A 13,895-nucleotide genomic window follows, 5' to 3' on the forward strand; every position below is an offset into this window, starting at 1 on the left:
CTAGTTTTCTATCTACAATGAGTTTTGATACAAAAATGTGGGTCTGCCACAGAGTTGGGGGAACTTTGGTCCTCCACCTGTTGTCTGAATACAGTCGTACCTTGGATCCCGAACGCCTTGGTACTCGGGATGCTTTGGCGCCAGAACACCGCAAACCCAGAAGTGAGTGTTCCAGTTTGCAAACGTTCTTTGGAACCCAAACGTCTGATGGGGCTTCCATGGTTTCCGATTGGCTGCAGCAGCTTCCTGCAGCCAATCAGAAGCCGCACTTCGCTTTCTGAACGTTTTGGAATTCAAACGGACTTCCGGAACGGATTCCGTTCGATTTCTGAGGTACCACTGTACAGATCACACCTTCCTTCACATTTGACCACACTGCCTGGTGGGAGATAGCAGCCTTTCATCAGCTAGAGAACTACCGATTATCCCTACAGTCTGAAGAACAAGCGCAGACCAGGACAACTTGAGGAAGTCAGAACTGAACTTGCGGCTGAAACGTTTCACACAGTTTAAATATACATAATTCTAAAACGCACACCTGTGTAAGTTTAACCACACCACATTAAAAAATATAATAATATAATTTAAAAATATACAAAAAATAATAATATAATAAAAATAAAAAAATTATAATAAAAATAATAAAAAATAATAAAAAATTAAAAAATATAATAATATAATAATGACAATACCTTTCAGGGAGTGAAGAGCTGATCCCAGGTGAGCTAAGGGTCTCTTTCTAGCTGTGAGTGTTTTTACACATTTTGGGCAGAATCTCTACCAGGAAATTTTCAAAAATAAGTCACATGAAAACAAATGGCAGCTGTGCACGAGCATAGCTAATAGTGCTCTTGTACAGCTCCCATTCATTTTCATAGGAATTGCACAAGCAAATATCCTGGTGAATTGCGCACCCTGTTCTTATGCATTTGATTTTTATTGCTGCCTGTTTTACTGTGATCTTGTGTTCCAATGTTTATATTAGAACATTAATGCGGCCCATAGGTCATCTTGCTGGTGTAATTAAAGTGCAGAGGAAAATCTGTTTATCCCCCCTCCAGGCATTTCAAATTGACGTGCAGGTATTTTAGCTGTTGCCTTTTTTTGGTACGGTTTTATTGCTGCTGCTTTTATTGTTGTTTTATGGCATCTATAAGTTATATATCACTTTGAGTACCTTGTCCAGAGGCAGAAAGGGAATTAACAAATTTTCTAAATAATAGATTTTTATTCCTATTTCACAGTGAAACAATTTGAGGGCCCTATCAGACCCAAATGCAGATGATGATGATAATGATTCAGAAAATAAACAGAGTAAAATTGATGTTCACGCTAAAGGATTTACAGTGCAATTCTGACCCCCTGCTGAAGCACAGCTGAAGGGAATTAGGGTGAAACATACATGCAACTCCAGCACTTCCACTCCAAAGACTCTGGAAAGCTTTGCAGGTGTCGATCTACCAACAATAACGTTCTCTTGTTCCCATAGCACATCCAAGGACTGGGTCTCCAACCACCATAGGTATTTTAACTTCCTTTGGTGGTGTCAGTGGAAGGAACAGTATTAAAAATGAATTAGTAACTGCCAGGGGTGGAGAGAGTAGAATTAAAAAGCCACCACCCGAATTTCTGCCCTGGCCTATGTAATAAATAAATAGTATGGGACGCAGGTGGCACTGTGGATTAAACCACAGAGCCTAGGACTTGCCGATCAGAAGGTCGGCGGTTCGAATCCCCGCGACGGGGTGAGCTCCCGTTGTTCGGTCCCTGCTCCTGCCAACCTAGCAGTTCGAAAGCATGTCAAAGTGCAAGTAGATAAATAGGTACCGCTCCGGCAGGAAGGTAAACAGCGTTTCCGTGCACTGCTCTGGTTCGCCAGAAGCGGCTTAGTCATGCTGGCCACATGACCCGGAAGCTGTACGCAGGCTCCCTCATCCAGTAAAAGCGAGATGAGCACCGCAACCCCAGAGTCGGCCACGACTGGACCTAATGGTCAATGGTCCCTTTACCCTTTACCTTAATAGTAATAGTAATAATTGTACCTTGCCCATCTGACTGGCCTGCCCCAGCCACTCTGGGTGGCTTCCAACATACCGTATTGGCCTGAATATAAGCCTCACTTTTCCCCCAAGTTCCGACAGTGAAAAGTTAAGGTGTGGCTTATATTCGCGACCTTATGGTATGCAGCCAGGAGCACAGTAAAGTGTCACCCACCCCACACGTAATCCCCCGCCCTCTCCCCCAAGGCCAGAAAGTAAGAAAGTGAGGAAAGGGAATGCAGCGCAGATCCACCCCCCTCCATATGCAGCCAGGAGAATCGAGGAATGGAGCAGCTTGTATTCAGGTATTCTTTCTCCCCCCGCCCCAATTTTAAAGGTGCGGCTTATATTTGGATGTGGCTTATATTCGGGCCAATACGGTGTATAAAAACATAATGAAGCATCACACATTCAAAAGCTTCCCGATACAGGGTTGCCTTAAGATGTCTCCTAAGGGTTGTTTAGTTACTTATCTCCTTGACATCGGATAGGACGGCATTCCACAGGGTGGGCGCCACTACCAAGAAAGCTCTGTCTGGTTCTCTGTAGCTTCCCTTATTGCAGTGATGGAACCACAAGAAGGCCCTTGGAGGAGGACCTCAGTGTCTGGGCTGAATGCTGGGAGTGGAGGTGCTCCTTCAGGTATACGGGGCTGATGCTGTTTAGGGCTTTAAAGGTCAGCACCAACACTTTGAATTGTGCTCAGAAACGTACTGGGAGCCACTGTAGGTCTTTCAGTACCGGTGTTATATGGTCCTGGCAGCCACTCCCAGTCACCAGTCACTGCTGTGAATAATGAACTTTAAAACAAACACACAAAACACCCCTAACCCCCAGTTTTAAGCAGCTGTGGTTTGCTTCTCTCCATGTTCTTTAACTCTCTCTTTCCCTCCTTCTACTGTCTCCACTACTACTGCTTCTAATTTGTATACTCCTTGAGTGCAGGGACCTCTCAGTGTGCTAACTATATCATGGACAAGAAGATATACCTGCATACAGGTAATCTAAGATGACCATCAGGTAGGTTTTTTTCCCCCTCAAGGGAGGACACTGGGTGCAACCCATAAGTTTAGGTTTAGCTGCTCTGAGTCAGTCTAACTTCAAAAGGAAAATGCTAAAGTCGAAATCCTTTAGATTGAAAATCAAAGAGAGAGATAACAGTGTTTTTCAGGCCTGCTGAAAGCATTTCTGAACAAGAGACAAAATGCTGTATATGATGCCCTATTGCTGTTTTCAGCCATTTGCTAAATTATATTATTGGAGAAATCTGATAAATGTGCTGGTTACTTACATCAAAGAGATGCACATAATTTATAATCAGGTCTTCGATCACATCGACTTCTTCGCTGGTTTGCCCTTTGGTCTGAAACAAGCACGATGAAAACACCATGGCTAGATTGTGTGGATCCATGTGATTGATTTCCGAACACTTTTGTACCCTGCGGAAAGTTAATAAATCCATTTAGAAGGCTTCAGTAGGCATTGGCTTGTGTAAGGGAAGAATCCCCCAACCCAACCCCACGACACAGCATGCATTTCCAACACAGCAGCTCAACTTAAAAGCAGGCATCCATTAAAATGAAATTATGCATCTCATTTTTTCCTACATCATTAACTCACAATTCTCTTGCCACCTGTTTTTACACAAACAGATTGTTCTGCCTTTACACAAACAGATTGTTAGAGTATGGTGAAGTTGCTCCCTCCAGCTAGGCCAGGGTACAGGACTGCTTGAAACAGTGAACAAGCCAGCTGCCTTGGGAAGGTCAGAAGCAGAGCAATATTATGGAAAACACCAAAACTAGTTGCTTCTTCTCCCCATTTGGCAATCAGGGATATACTCTGGAGGGACGTAAAGTCCACCTTCTGACCACCGGCTATCTTATTCAGCAAACAGGACACGGGTGGTGCTGTGGTCTAAACAAGTGAGCCTCTTGGCTTGCCGATCAGAAGGTCAGCGGTTCGATTCCCGGCGACGGGTGAGCTCCCATTGCTCTGTCCCAGCTCCTGCCAACCTAGCAGTTCGAAAGCATGCCAGTGCAAGTGGATAAATAGGTACCGCTGCAGCGGGTAGGAAAACGGTGTTTCTGTATGCTCCAGCTTACGGCACGGTGTCCCGTTGCACCGGAAGCAGTTTAGCTATGCTGGCCACATGACCTGGAAAGCTGTCTGTGGACAAATGCCGACTCCCTCGGCCTGAAAGCTAGATGAGCGCCGCAATTCCATAGTCACCTTTGACTAGACCTAACTGTCCAGGGGTCCTTCACCTTTACCTTTTTTTTACCTTATTCAGCAAACAAACACTGCCATCACTAAGCTTGTGAGATTTCATACCTTCACAACCAGAAGAGCTAGGAATTTTTGTAAATAAAATCAATGTGGAAATCTCAGAAAGTGGACTTTCCCCCATTCAATAGTATATTGTATGAAACTACTCCATACATAGTCCTGGACTTGTAGAACATTAATGGTGACACAGATTGAAATTCCCAATTCCCAGACAGCTAACTGATGTGACTCCAATGTCAGCTGCCTCCAAATTCGAGAAGCAGTATATGTGGGGCTGCCACCGAAGAGAGTTTGGGACATGGCAGTTAATTCAAAATACAGATGTTCGGGCTTTGTGAATAAATACACTTCTGGCAAGATCCATCAGCAAGTGAAATGCACCAGCATCTGGAAGTTATCAGTTGCTATGGATTGGATTGTCATGGCTAGCAGTGACAGAGCATAGCGCCGAAGAGCTGTGAACCAGGAAGCCGCCAGGTTAAAATCTTGCCTCACCCATGAGTTCCCTAGATGGCCTTATGCAAAGCACTATTCTCAACCTTCTGGGGTAACTGCCATTGTTTATGTAGCCCAAACATCACCAGCTGTGCACAAGAGAAAGGTGCTGGCAGAAATGGAGGGCCTGACTGACAGGAGTACTGCAACAGCTTATTACTTATTACAGTTAATAAAATATTATATTTTATAATATAATAATATGTTATATAATACATTGTGCAGTATATTCACACCATTGCCTAAGGGCTGTTATAAGAATTCTCAGGTCTCAAATAGAAATTAAACATTCATAAATGTACAAGGCAAGCACATACATAAGTATATAAACCACGTGTCTGAAATAGTACAGGAGAACAATCCTGAAGCCATTTTGACTCTCTCTGCAAGGAGGAATGAAATGCAAAAGCCTCCCCATTGTCTTTTGCTTACAAATCTTGTCTTAAGGGCATATTTGTGTTTGAATAGAGTGAGCCTGTGACCTGGATTCAGGAACTAAAGTATTTACCATCACAAAAGAATGGCCAGGCTGCCCAGGTAAAGCAATCAGTGACCATTTTCAGGTATGCTGGCAGACAGGATTTCTGCTGTAGACCACCTCCTTCTGTGGTGTATGTATGATGTTTTGGGGTGGTGGTCTTGGGCTGCAGGCTGGGCAATTTCAAAAGTCTATATAAGGGCTTGCACATCTTTGTTCAAGGTTCTCTCCTCCCTCCGGCGTGCGGTGAGTGGGGACCCTGTTGCAACAGTTCTTTGAGTAAAGATCAGGGCTTTGCTTCTCAATATACTCTGGTTGGCCTCTGTTATTTTCTCCTACCAATAGGGAACCCACCTAAGGACTGTATATGGGCTCTCGAATACCCCATCAGAGAAGAGGAGCAGTTTTTTTCTTATAACAGGGCTATCAGCTGCCAACTGGCTTGTGCTGATCCTCATCTTTAGTTGTCATCTGGTGATCCTGATTGCTAGTAATGTTTTGAGATTGCTTCTTGTGATTTTATTAACATATTTTGATGTTACATGGAAGCCCACCTGGAAAGATTTGCATTCTGCAAGGGAGGGGAAATGTCAACTATGATAATGCCCCCTTAGAGCATTCCAAGGATTCCTAGAATCATAGAATCATAGAGTTGGAAGAGACCACAAGGGCCATCGAGTCCAACCCCCTGCCAAGCAGGAAACATCTATCCTGAGATAGTATATAAATAAAATTTTGAACCTTATCTGGTATATCTAACATTCCTTTCTCCCCACTGACCTTTGACAAAGTTAAAAGAAGATGTATGGACAGCTTTCAGATATAATATTTTCTTTTCAGTAGATTTACCAACACACTGACCTGTAAAGGTGCTCCATTAAAGCTGCCAATGTCGCCCTATTGACTGGTGGAAGTGTTCGAATAAAAGTGCTGTACTTTTTCACTCTCTTTTTCTCATCCAGTGTATCTGATAGAGAAGTGGGAGGGGGGTTAAATTACCCAGCATTAACAGCAGTGCAATCCAAAAGAGAAGGATATTGATCCACCATCTCAGCAGCATCTAGTCATTTAAGATTATTATTCAGCCAATCCACCCCTACTTCACCGACACAATATTGGTAAATTCTCTTTTGACGTGCTATGTTTGAAGGGAAACAATTTTGAGAACAAGGAGGTTACGCCTTGCAACTTTTGTATTCTTGTACCGCCTGCAATGAGTCGCAGGCTAAGTATCCATCAAGCCGATTCTTCTGTTTGCTCATGGATGCACTTAATGGGCAGAGCTGATTAAAATACAAATGGGCAAGACATACAAATAGGTAGAATGGAAAACTGAGTCTTTCATTGCTCGGAGCAGGTTACTTGGAGGTCACAATATTGATTGGAATACATCCTGTTATGTACTGAAGTTCTGACCCTGGGCCAGCAGGGGGATACTGTAGATCGTTATGCAAATGAAGGATCAAAAGTGACGTTCAGTGATTGGATAGTTTGTATGCAAATGAAGGATCGAAAGTGACATTCAGTGATTGGATAGTTTTAGAAAGTTGCAACAGTTACATTGTTCTGGAGCTCTATATAAGCAGGCTGACTGAGGTCCTCAGTTCAGTTCTGTTCCAGCTTACAAATAAAGAGCTGCTTTGGAAGAATCGCTGTGTCGTCTGATATGTTCGCCCACAACTTAACACATCCCTCTTGAATGACATCATTAACAACTCAGATAGTCTAGTCCACAGTCTGAAAAATATGTTTTTTCCTCCTCAGCTCGGTGTTTCCCCCCACTGTGCTTCTTTCAACAACCTGTTGTTCTAAAATGTGTTATACCCACTCGTCCCCCTGTTCTGTTTACTGATAACCATATTTAATTAGAACCCATCCTTCTCCAGAGCTTAGAGAGGGGCAAAGGCATTTATAAACCCTGTGATGACTTGGAAATGAATGAGACACCTCATTGCGTTTTGAGCCTCACTGAGGCTCAGCACAACATCAGAGAGAGCTCCAAAAAAATTTTCAGGCTGGAAGGAGGCCAGGGAGGTTCAGTAAACAGATGCAATGTCTCTACGGCTTCGTCAAAAACATGCAGCACATTACCTAATACAGAAATCCAAAATGGATAGAGTTCTTTGGTAAGCAGTGCATCATCTATTTCAGACAGAAAGCATTTCAGTGCATCAGTGACATCTTCCAGCTGATTTGTCCCAGCCCTCAGCTTAACACTTCTCGCGTCTTTTTTGAAGCACTCCAGAAGTTCATTTACACGAGAAGGATCCCCTCCTTTCAGGTAGATGTGTTTGCTACCCAGACCTTAGAGAAAGGAACACAAAATCACTTTCCAAAAAAATTAATTATGCCTTAAATCAGGGGATGTCCACCTGGTCCCTACCGCTCACTAGTGGGCGTTTCAGGATTCTAGGTGGGCGGTAGGAGGTTCTACAGCACAAGCTGAATCCTTCTTCCATCGAGCACTGGTGGGCGGTAAGCAAATTTTACCATCAAGAAAGATGCATTAGTGGGCAGTAGGTATAGAAAGGTTGACTACCCCTGTCTTAAATAGACCAATACTTCAATATAAAAATATTGTACAGTTAGAGGGGGGAAACACAATTTGAACAAATAGCAATACTTCAGGTTGCTCTGTATAATCCTGATTTTAACACTGTATCACAGATGCAGTTAAGAGGCAGCAACACTGAAGAAGAAGCTTTTGCTGCATGTATAACCAGTGGTAAGGGAGGGGAGGAAGCAGGAATCCTAGGCTAACTGAAAGATTCTCCTTGTTCTAGTGGAGCGGGGGGCAAGTCTGTCACTTTCTGTTTCTCATTTTCCCACCACACAATGCAGTCATACCCTGGATCCTGAACGCCTTGGCTCCCGAACAAATCGGCTCCCAAACGATCGAAACCCGGAAGTGAGTGTTCTGGATTTTAAACAATTTTGGGAAGCTGAATGTCTGGCGCGGCTTCCGATTGGCTGCAGGACACTCCTGCAGCCAATCGGAAGCTGTGTCTTGGTTTTCGAACGGTTCTGGGAGTCGAACGGACTCCTGGAATGCATTCTGTTTGAGAACCAAGGTACAATTGTACATGGTATCTCAATTTTTCTCAGATGTTTTGCCATTCCAGATCCATCCAGGACTGCTTGCAGTCCTTTAAACTTTCAGATTACTCTCTGTACATCTGCTTGTATGCTACAGTACCCTAATGGTACGGACATTTCTTCATTTCTTACATATCTTTTATGCGCCATGCAAAAACATTCCCAGGGTTTGAGCTAATTAAACAATCTATCATCTTTTAAGGGGACGCGGGTGGCGCTGTGGGTAAAGCCTCAGCGCCTAGGGCTTGCTGATCGCATGGTCGGCGGTTCGAATCCCTGCGGCGGGGTGAGCTCCCGTCTTTCGGTCCCAGCTCCTGCCCACCTAGCAGTTCGAAAGCACCCCTAAGTGCAAGTAGATAAATAGGTACCGCTTCATAGCGGGAAGGTAAAAGGCGTTTCCGTGTGCTGCACTGGTGCCGGCTCGCCAGAGCAGCTTTGTCACGCTGGCCACGTGACCCGGAAGTGTCTCCGGACAGCGCTGGCCCCCGGCCTCTTAAGTGAGATGGGCGCACAACCCTAGAGTCGGACACGACTGGCCCGTACGGGCAGGGGTACCTTTATGATCTTTTAAATTGTATTGTTTTTTCTTTGCTACTATGGTATGCATTTTTTTTTTAAACTGCCCTGTGATTCTTGGATGAAACCTGGTATAGAAATTTAAGTAGTCAATAATACTTCAAGGACCACTTCTCCCCACATAAACTGTCCCAGACGCTGCATTCAGCATCTGAGGGCCTTCTTTGTGTGCCTCTGCCACGTGAGGTGCAGAGGGTGGCTACACAAGAACAGGCCTTCTTTATAGTAGCTCTCTGTTTGTGGATTGATCTCCCCAGGAAGGCTCGCCTGGTGTCATCATTATACACCTTTAGGCACCAGGTGAAAGCATTCCCCTTCAACAGGCCTTTGGCTGATTAATAGTCTAAGGTAAAGGTAAAGGGACCCCTGACCATTAGGTCCAGTCGTGACCGACTCTCGGGTTGCAGCGCTCATCTCATTTTATTTGGCCGAGGGAGCCGGCATAGAGCTTCCGGGTCATGTGGCCAGCATGACTAAGCCGCTTCTGGCGAATTAGAGCAGCACACGGAAACACGTTTACCTTCCCGCCGGTGCGGTACCTATTTATCTACTTGCACTTTGACGTGCTTTTGAACTGCTAGGTTGGCAGGAGCAGGGACCGAGCAGCAGAAGCTCACTCTATCATGGGGATTTGAACCACTGAGCTTCTGATCGGCAAGTTCTAGGCTCTGTGGTTTAACCCACAGCGCCACCTGCATCCCTTGATTAATAGTCTACAACCTTTTAAATTGTCTGTGGGAAGGGCGGGAGCTATTGTTTTGCTGTTCTTGCTTTAATTATTTACTTGTGTTTTTATCTTGTCTTTTGTTCTGTGAACCACCCTGAGATCTTGTGGTGAAGGGCAGTATTCAAATTTAACAAATAAAAATAAAATAAATAATTGCCATGGAAGCAACTCTTACACAGCTAGGAGACCGTTTAAATGATCCAAGTTGAATGCGAGCCATTCAAGTGGGCGTTTCCCACACAACTGGAACTCCACCACCACTCATGCGTTTGGATCATTGAAACGTTCTTGCTGGAGCTGATCACACACTAGCGGCTCGGAGACATGCATGGCGCACAGGGTTCTGGGTGATAGCCTAGAGCACACCTTCAAACCTTGTAGAGCACCGGCAGAGCTTCTTAGGTCTCCCTGTTGTCCATAAGATCAGAGATTGGATATTACAACACATCGATTGTTATTTTGTGGCTGAACAGTGCAGTGGGAGATCAGCAGAGCAAATTTCCTCAACATGGCAGGTTCTAGCAGCTTTAGCCTTCTGGCTTTCAAAAGGTGTTTTGAAACACCTTTTGAAAGCCACGGCCTGATAAGCTGTTGGCTTCACAGCATGGCAGCAGTTCTTAAACTAGGTACCAAAACAACATACGCTGCTTTTTGGCCACATAGATCTTCATCTTTCAGTGAATAAAATCCTGCACCCATCAAAAATAAATGGACCTCGAATACTACTGGCCCAGAGATGGAAAGAGGACAGCGTTCCGACCAGAGACCAATGACTGATGAAGATGATGGACTACGCCGAAATGGCAAAATTGACCAGGAAAATCAGAAACCAGGAAGAGAAGAACTTTAAGACGGAATGGGAAAAATTTACAATGTGTTTAAGAGAACACTGTAAACAACTGAAAACTTTGGCAGGATTTGATTAGTGCTTGTAATGTACAAAAAAAGATAAAAATAGATGATGTTGATTTTTAAAAATATAGAAAGTAAGAGAAGCAGTTGGGGAAAAGATTGATGATGGCAACCATGGAAGGATGGAGGGGTGTCAAAGGATTCAGAGAATCCTTAATGATGATGTTGATGTTTAATGTTTGGATTTTTGTAAAACTTTATACACACACATATACACACATATGTATAGGACCTCAAGAAGCTCCTTGTAAGGAGATTCTCTCTCCCTTGACTTGTACATTTTAGACACACACAGCCATGCAAATAATACAGTGCAACAGTGTGAACCTGTGACAAAGTGTGGTCTTTGCAAATAGCAGTTCAAGCCCAGCTAATGTAATCTGATATAGATGCTTCTTAAGTACTCTATCCGGATGCATCTCCAATTTTCAGGAACTTGAACAAATGCTCTGCTCCACTTACCATACTGCGTAACAAATGCAATACAGCTGTTCACTATAATCGGGACGTCATTTCTGCTGAGCTGCTGATCTTCTAACACGTTGCCATCTGTACCTGCTGCTTTTTCAATTGCGCTGTGCCAGACTGTGAAATCCAACTTTGTGTGGCCGTGGATGTATAATGTTCTGCAAAAAAAAAGTTTTGGGAAAATATTTTGAAAGGAGCAATAAGAGGGTGAGTGGAGAAAGCGATTCTTATTTTAGTGAAAAAGAGCAAGATGGATATCGTATGGATAGGTGAACACTGAACAACTGAACAGCTGGCAATAACCTAAGGCTGAAAACAGCCACAATGCTGCTTCTCTTGAAACACTCTCACTTTTGAGAGAATATTCAAAGAGAACATGAATATTTCTCCTCAGGGTTGAACCTGGATGACGGGGAGGGTGGAGTGAAATCACATATAGTTTGATCCTCTTCAAAATTTGTCAGCTTCTTTGTGCAAATTTCTCCCAATAAACACATAAGCAGTGCTGATTAATAAGCATATTGCTGCAAGCAGTTCCCCCTATTGTAATGCATTTTGGAAGGTTGTTTTCACAAACGTATGCATTTTTATGGATATTTTCCTCTAATATGTGCATTGTGTACATACTGTTTGGATTTTAAAGGTTAATAGTTTGGTTCACATTTCGGTTTGAGGATTGTGAAAAAGGTAGTCTCCAAAGTGTCCCAAGTAATTGCTGGAGGTGTGGAGATAAATCAGGCACATGTGGTGGCTATGTAAAAGAAATCCAGGCATTTTGGGAGTGTATCCACTTAGAAATACAAAAAAATAAAGACTTCCTTTAAGAGAAAACCAGAAGCTTATCTCCTGGGGATCACAGATTCGGATATCCCGCAAAAAAAATGAAGAGTATATTTTTATACGCCACAGTGGCAGCAAGAGTTCTTATCGCTACAAAGTGGAAGAGTGATGAAATCCCCTCTACCCATGAATGGATCTAAAAGTTAACAGATTATGCAGAGCTAGATAGTTTATCAGAAAAAAATAAAGAACAAACCAAAACAGGAATTTATTTCAAAATGCTAAGTCTTCAAAGTTTACTTGAAAAACAACTACAGTAGTTTAAACTTGGTCGCAGCATTTGAATAACTTTAGTAGTAGATTTAAGAAAGATGTGAAATTTAAGATAAATCAGTGATTAGTTAATTTAAGACAAAAATGTGTTCTGGCAACAAATAATAGATAATTGAAACAAGGAATGGACGGGAGGTCGGGTCCATAGTCCAAGGACCACTTTTTTGCTTTATTGATTTGTAATTAATATTGTCTTTATCACTGTTTTGTTTGTATTCTTGTCTTGTTTTTTCCTTTCTTGAGTATCAATAAAAGAAAAGGAAAAGGAAAAGGTAGTCTCCCATGAAAAGGCAAAATAATTTTGATTTTTCCCTCCATCCCTATTGACATGGAAATTTGCATGAATGTCAAAATGCAGTTTAGACAACAAAAGCTCTAAAAATTCATGCTTTTGATAAATTTACTCAATACTCCTCTTGGATATATAAGCTTTTATTGCCCTTCATTAAAAATGTATTATTTCCACATCATCTGCATTTGGGCGCTATTTTCAGCCTTTTGAATCATAGTACCCCTTGTAATCTTGCTGAATTTCTCAATATCTACAGAGGCACAAAAATGAATCAATGGTTGATAAGATTTAAGATGCTAGATCCCATAAGATAGTATGACATTGTGCAGAATAGATACACTCAGGAATAACTAAGTGAGATCATGAGCAAAAGTAAAGTATAATAAATATCCATCAAACAACTGAGGAAGTGAACACATGAAACTTTATTTTCTTTTTCTTTTTACTCTGCCAATGTGTTTTCTGAGGAAATTCACCACTTAGGGTCGGGAAATAGAATCAACAATGGATTTAGTCCTGTGAGAGAGTAGGTGGATGTGTAAGAGAGAGGGAGTTATTCAAGATGTATGTGGTTATTTATAAAGCTCTTATATCCAACTTACTCACAATGTGATTCCAGCAACCGGTATAACTCTCTTCAACTGAACAATGCCTCAAGCTGCTTTGAATTCTGATAAGAAGTGTCAGGTGTCAGAAACAGTATAACCTCTGGAGATCCTCTATCTGCTATAACTCCAATCCCCTCTGTGAAGTCTCCCCTCAGATTCTCCACCCCAGTCAAACTGGTTCAGTGAAAAAGTATTTCTCAATACAACCAGCCAAGAGATGTGCTCGGTTCTAGATATGTTAGTCCTTTTCTCTACATGCACATCAATCTGGAAAGGGTACAGAAAACCTGACCAAGCTACCACATAAACTCCAATGTGACTCTTTCCAAAGCACCCATGTGTTGTAGTCAAACAGCTTCTACAGTCAAACCTCAGTTCTCGAACGGCTCCGTTTTTGAACTTTTCAGTTCCTGAATGCCGAAAACCCGTAAGCAAAATGCTCTGGTTTTCAAACATTCCTCAGAACTCGAATGTCTGACAAGGCTTCCGCTTGAGTGCAATAAGCTCTTGCAACCAATCGGAAGCTGTGCCTCGGTTGCTGAACGTTTCGGAAGTTGAATGGTCTTCCGGACCGGATTATGTTCGACAACTGAGGTTTGACTATATAGAAGAAGAAGAAGAGTTTGGATTTGATATCCCGCTTTATCACTACCCGAAGGAGTCTCAAAGTGGCTAACATTTTCCTTTCCCTTCCTCCCCCACAACAAACACTCTGTGAGCTGAGTGGGGCTGAGAGACTTCAGAGAAGTGTGACTAGCCCAAGGTCACCCAGCAGCTGCATGTGGAGGAGCGGAGACGCGAA

At 42.9% G+C, this 13,895-nt stretch overlaps 1 protein-coding gene across 4 annotated transcripts in view; it reads right to left on the reverse strand.

Annotated features, from left to right (window-relative positions):
- ARAP2 (ArfGAP with RhoGAP domain, ankyrin repeat and PH domain 2) overlaps nucleotides 1-13,895 on the reverse strand; it is a 129,182-nt gene that overhangs the window by 30,782 nt on the left and 84,505 nt on the right. For all 4 annotated transcript variants that reach the window (XM_083630049.1, XM_083630047.1, XM_083630048.1 and 1 more), the window contains 4 exons: nucleotides 11,075-11,238; nucleotides 7,393-7,605; nucleotides 6,163-6,268; nucleotides 3,331-3,478 (listed from right to left, as the gene is read on the reverse strand). In XM_083630049.1, coding sequence (XP_083486175.1) covers nucleotides 3,331-3,478; nucleotides 6,163-6,268; nucleotides 7,393-7,605; nucleotides 11,075-11,238 — 631 coding nt within the window. The remainder of the gene's footprint in view (nucleotides 1-3,330; nucleotides 3,479-6,162; nucleotides 6,269-7,392; nucleotides 7,606-11,074; nucleotides 11,239-13,895) is intronic.

Source organism: Podarcis filfolensis, assembly GCF_964270895.1.
Source record: "Podarcis filfolensis genome assembly, chromosome: 9".
NCBI lineage: Eukaryota > Metazoa > Chordata > Lepidosauria > Squamata > Lacertidae > Podarcis > Podarcis filfolensis.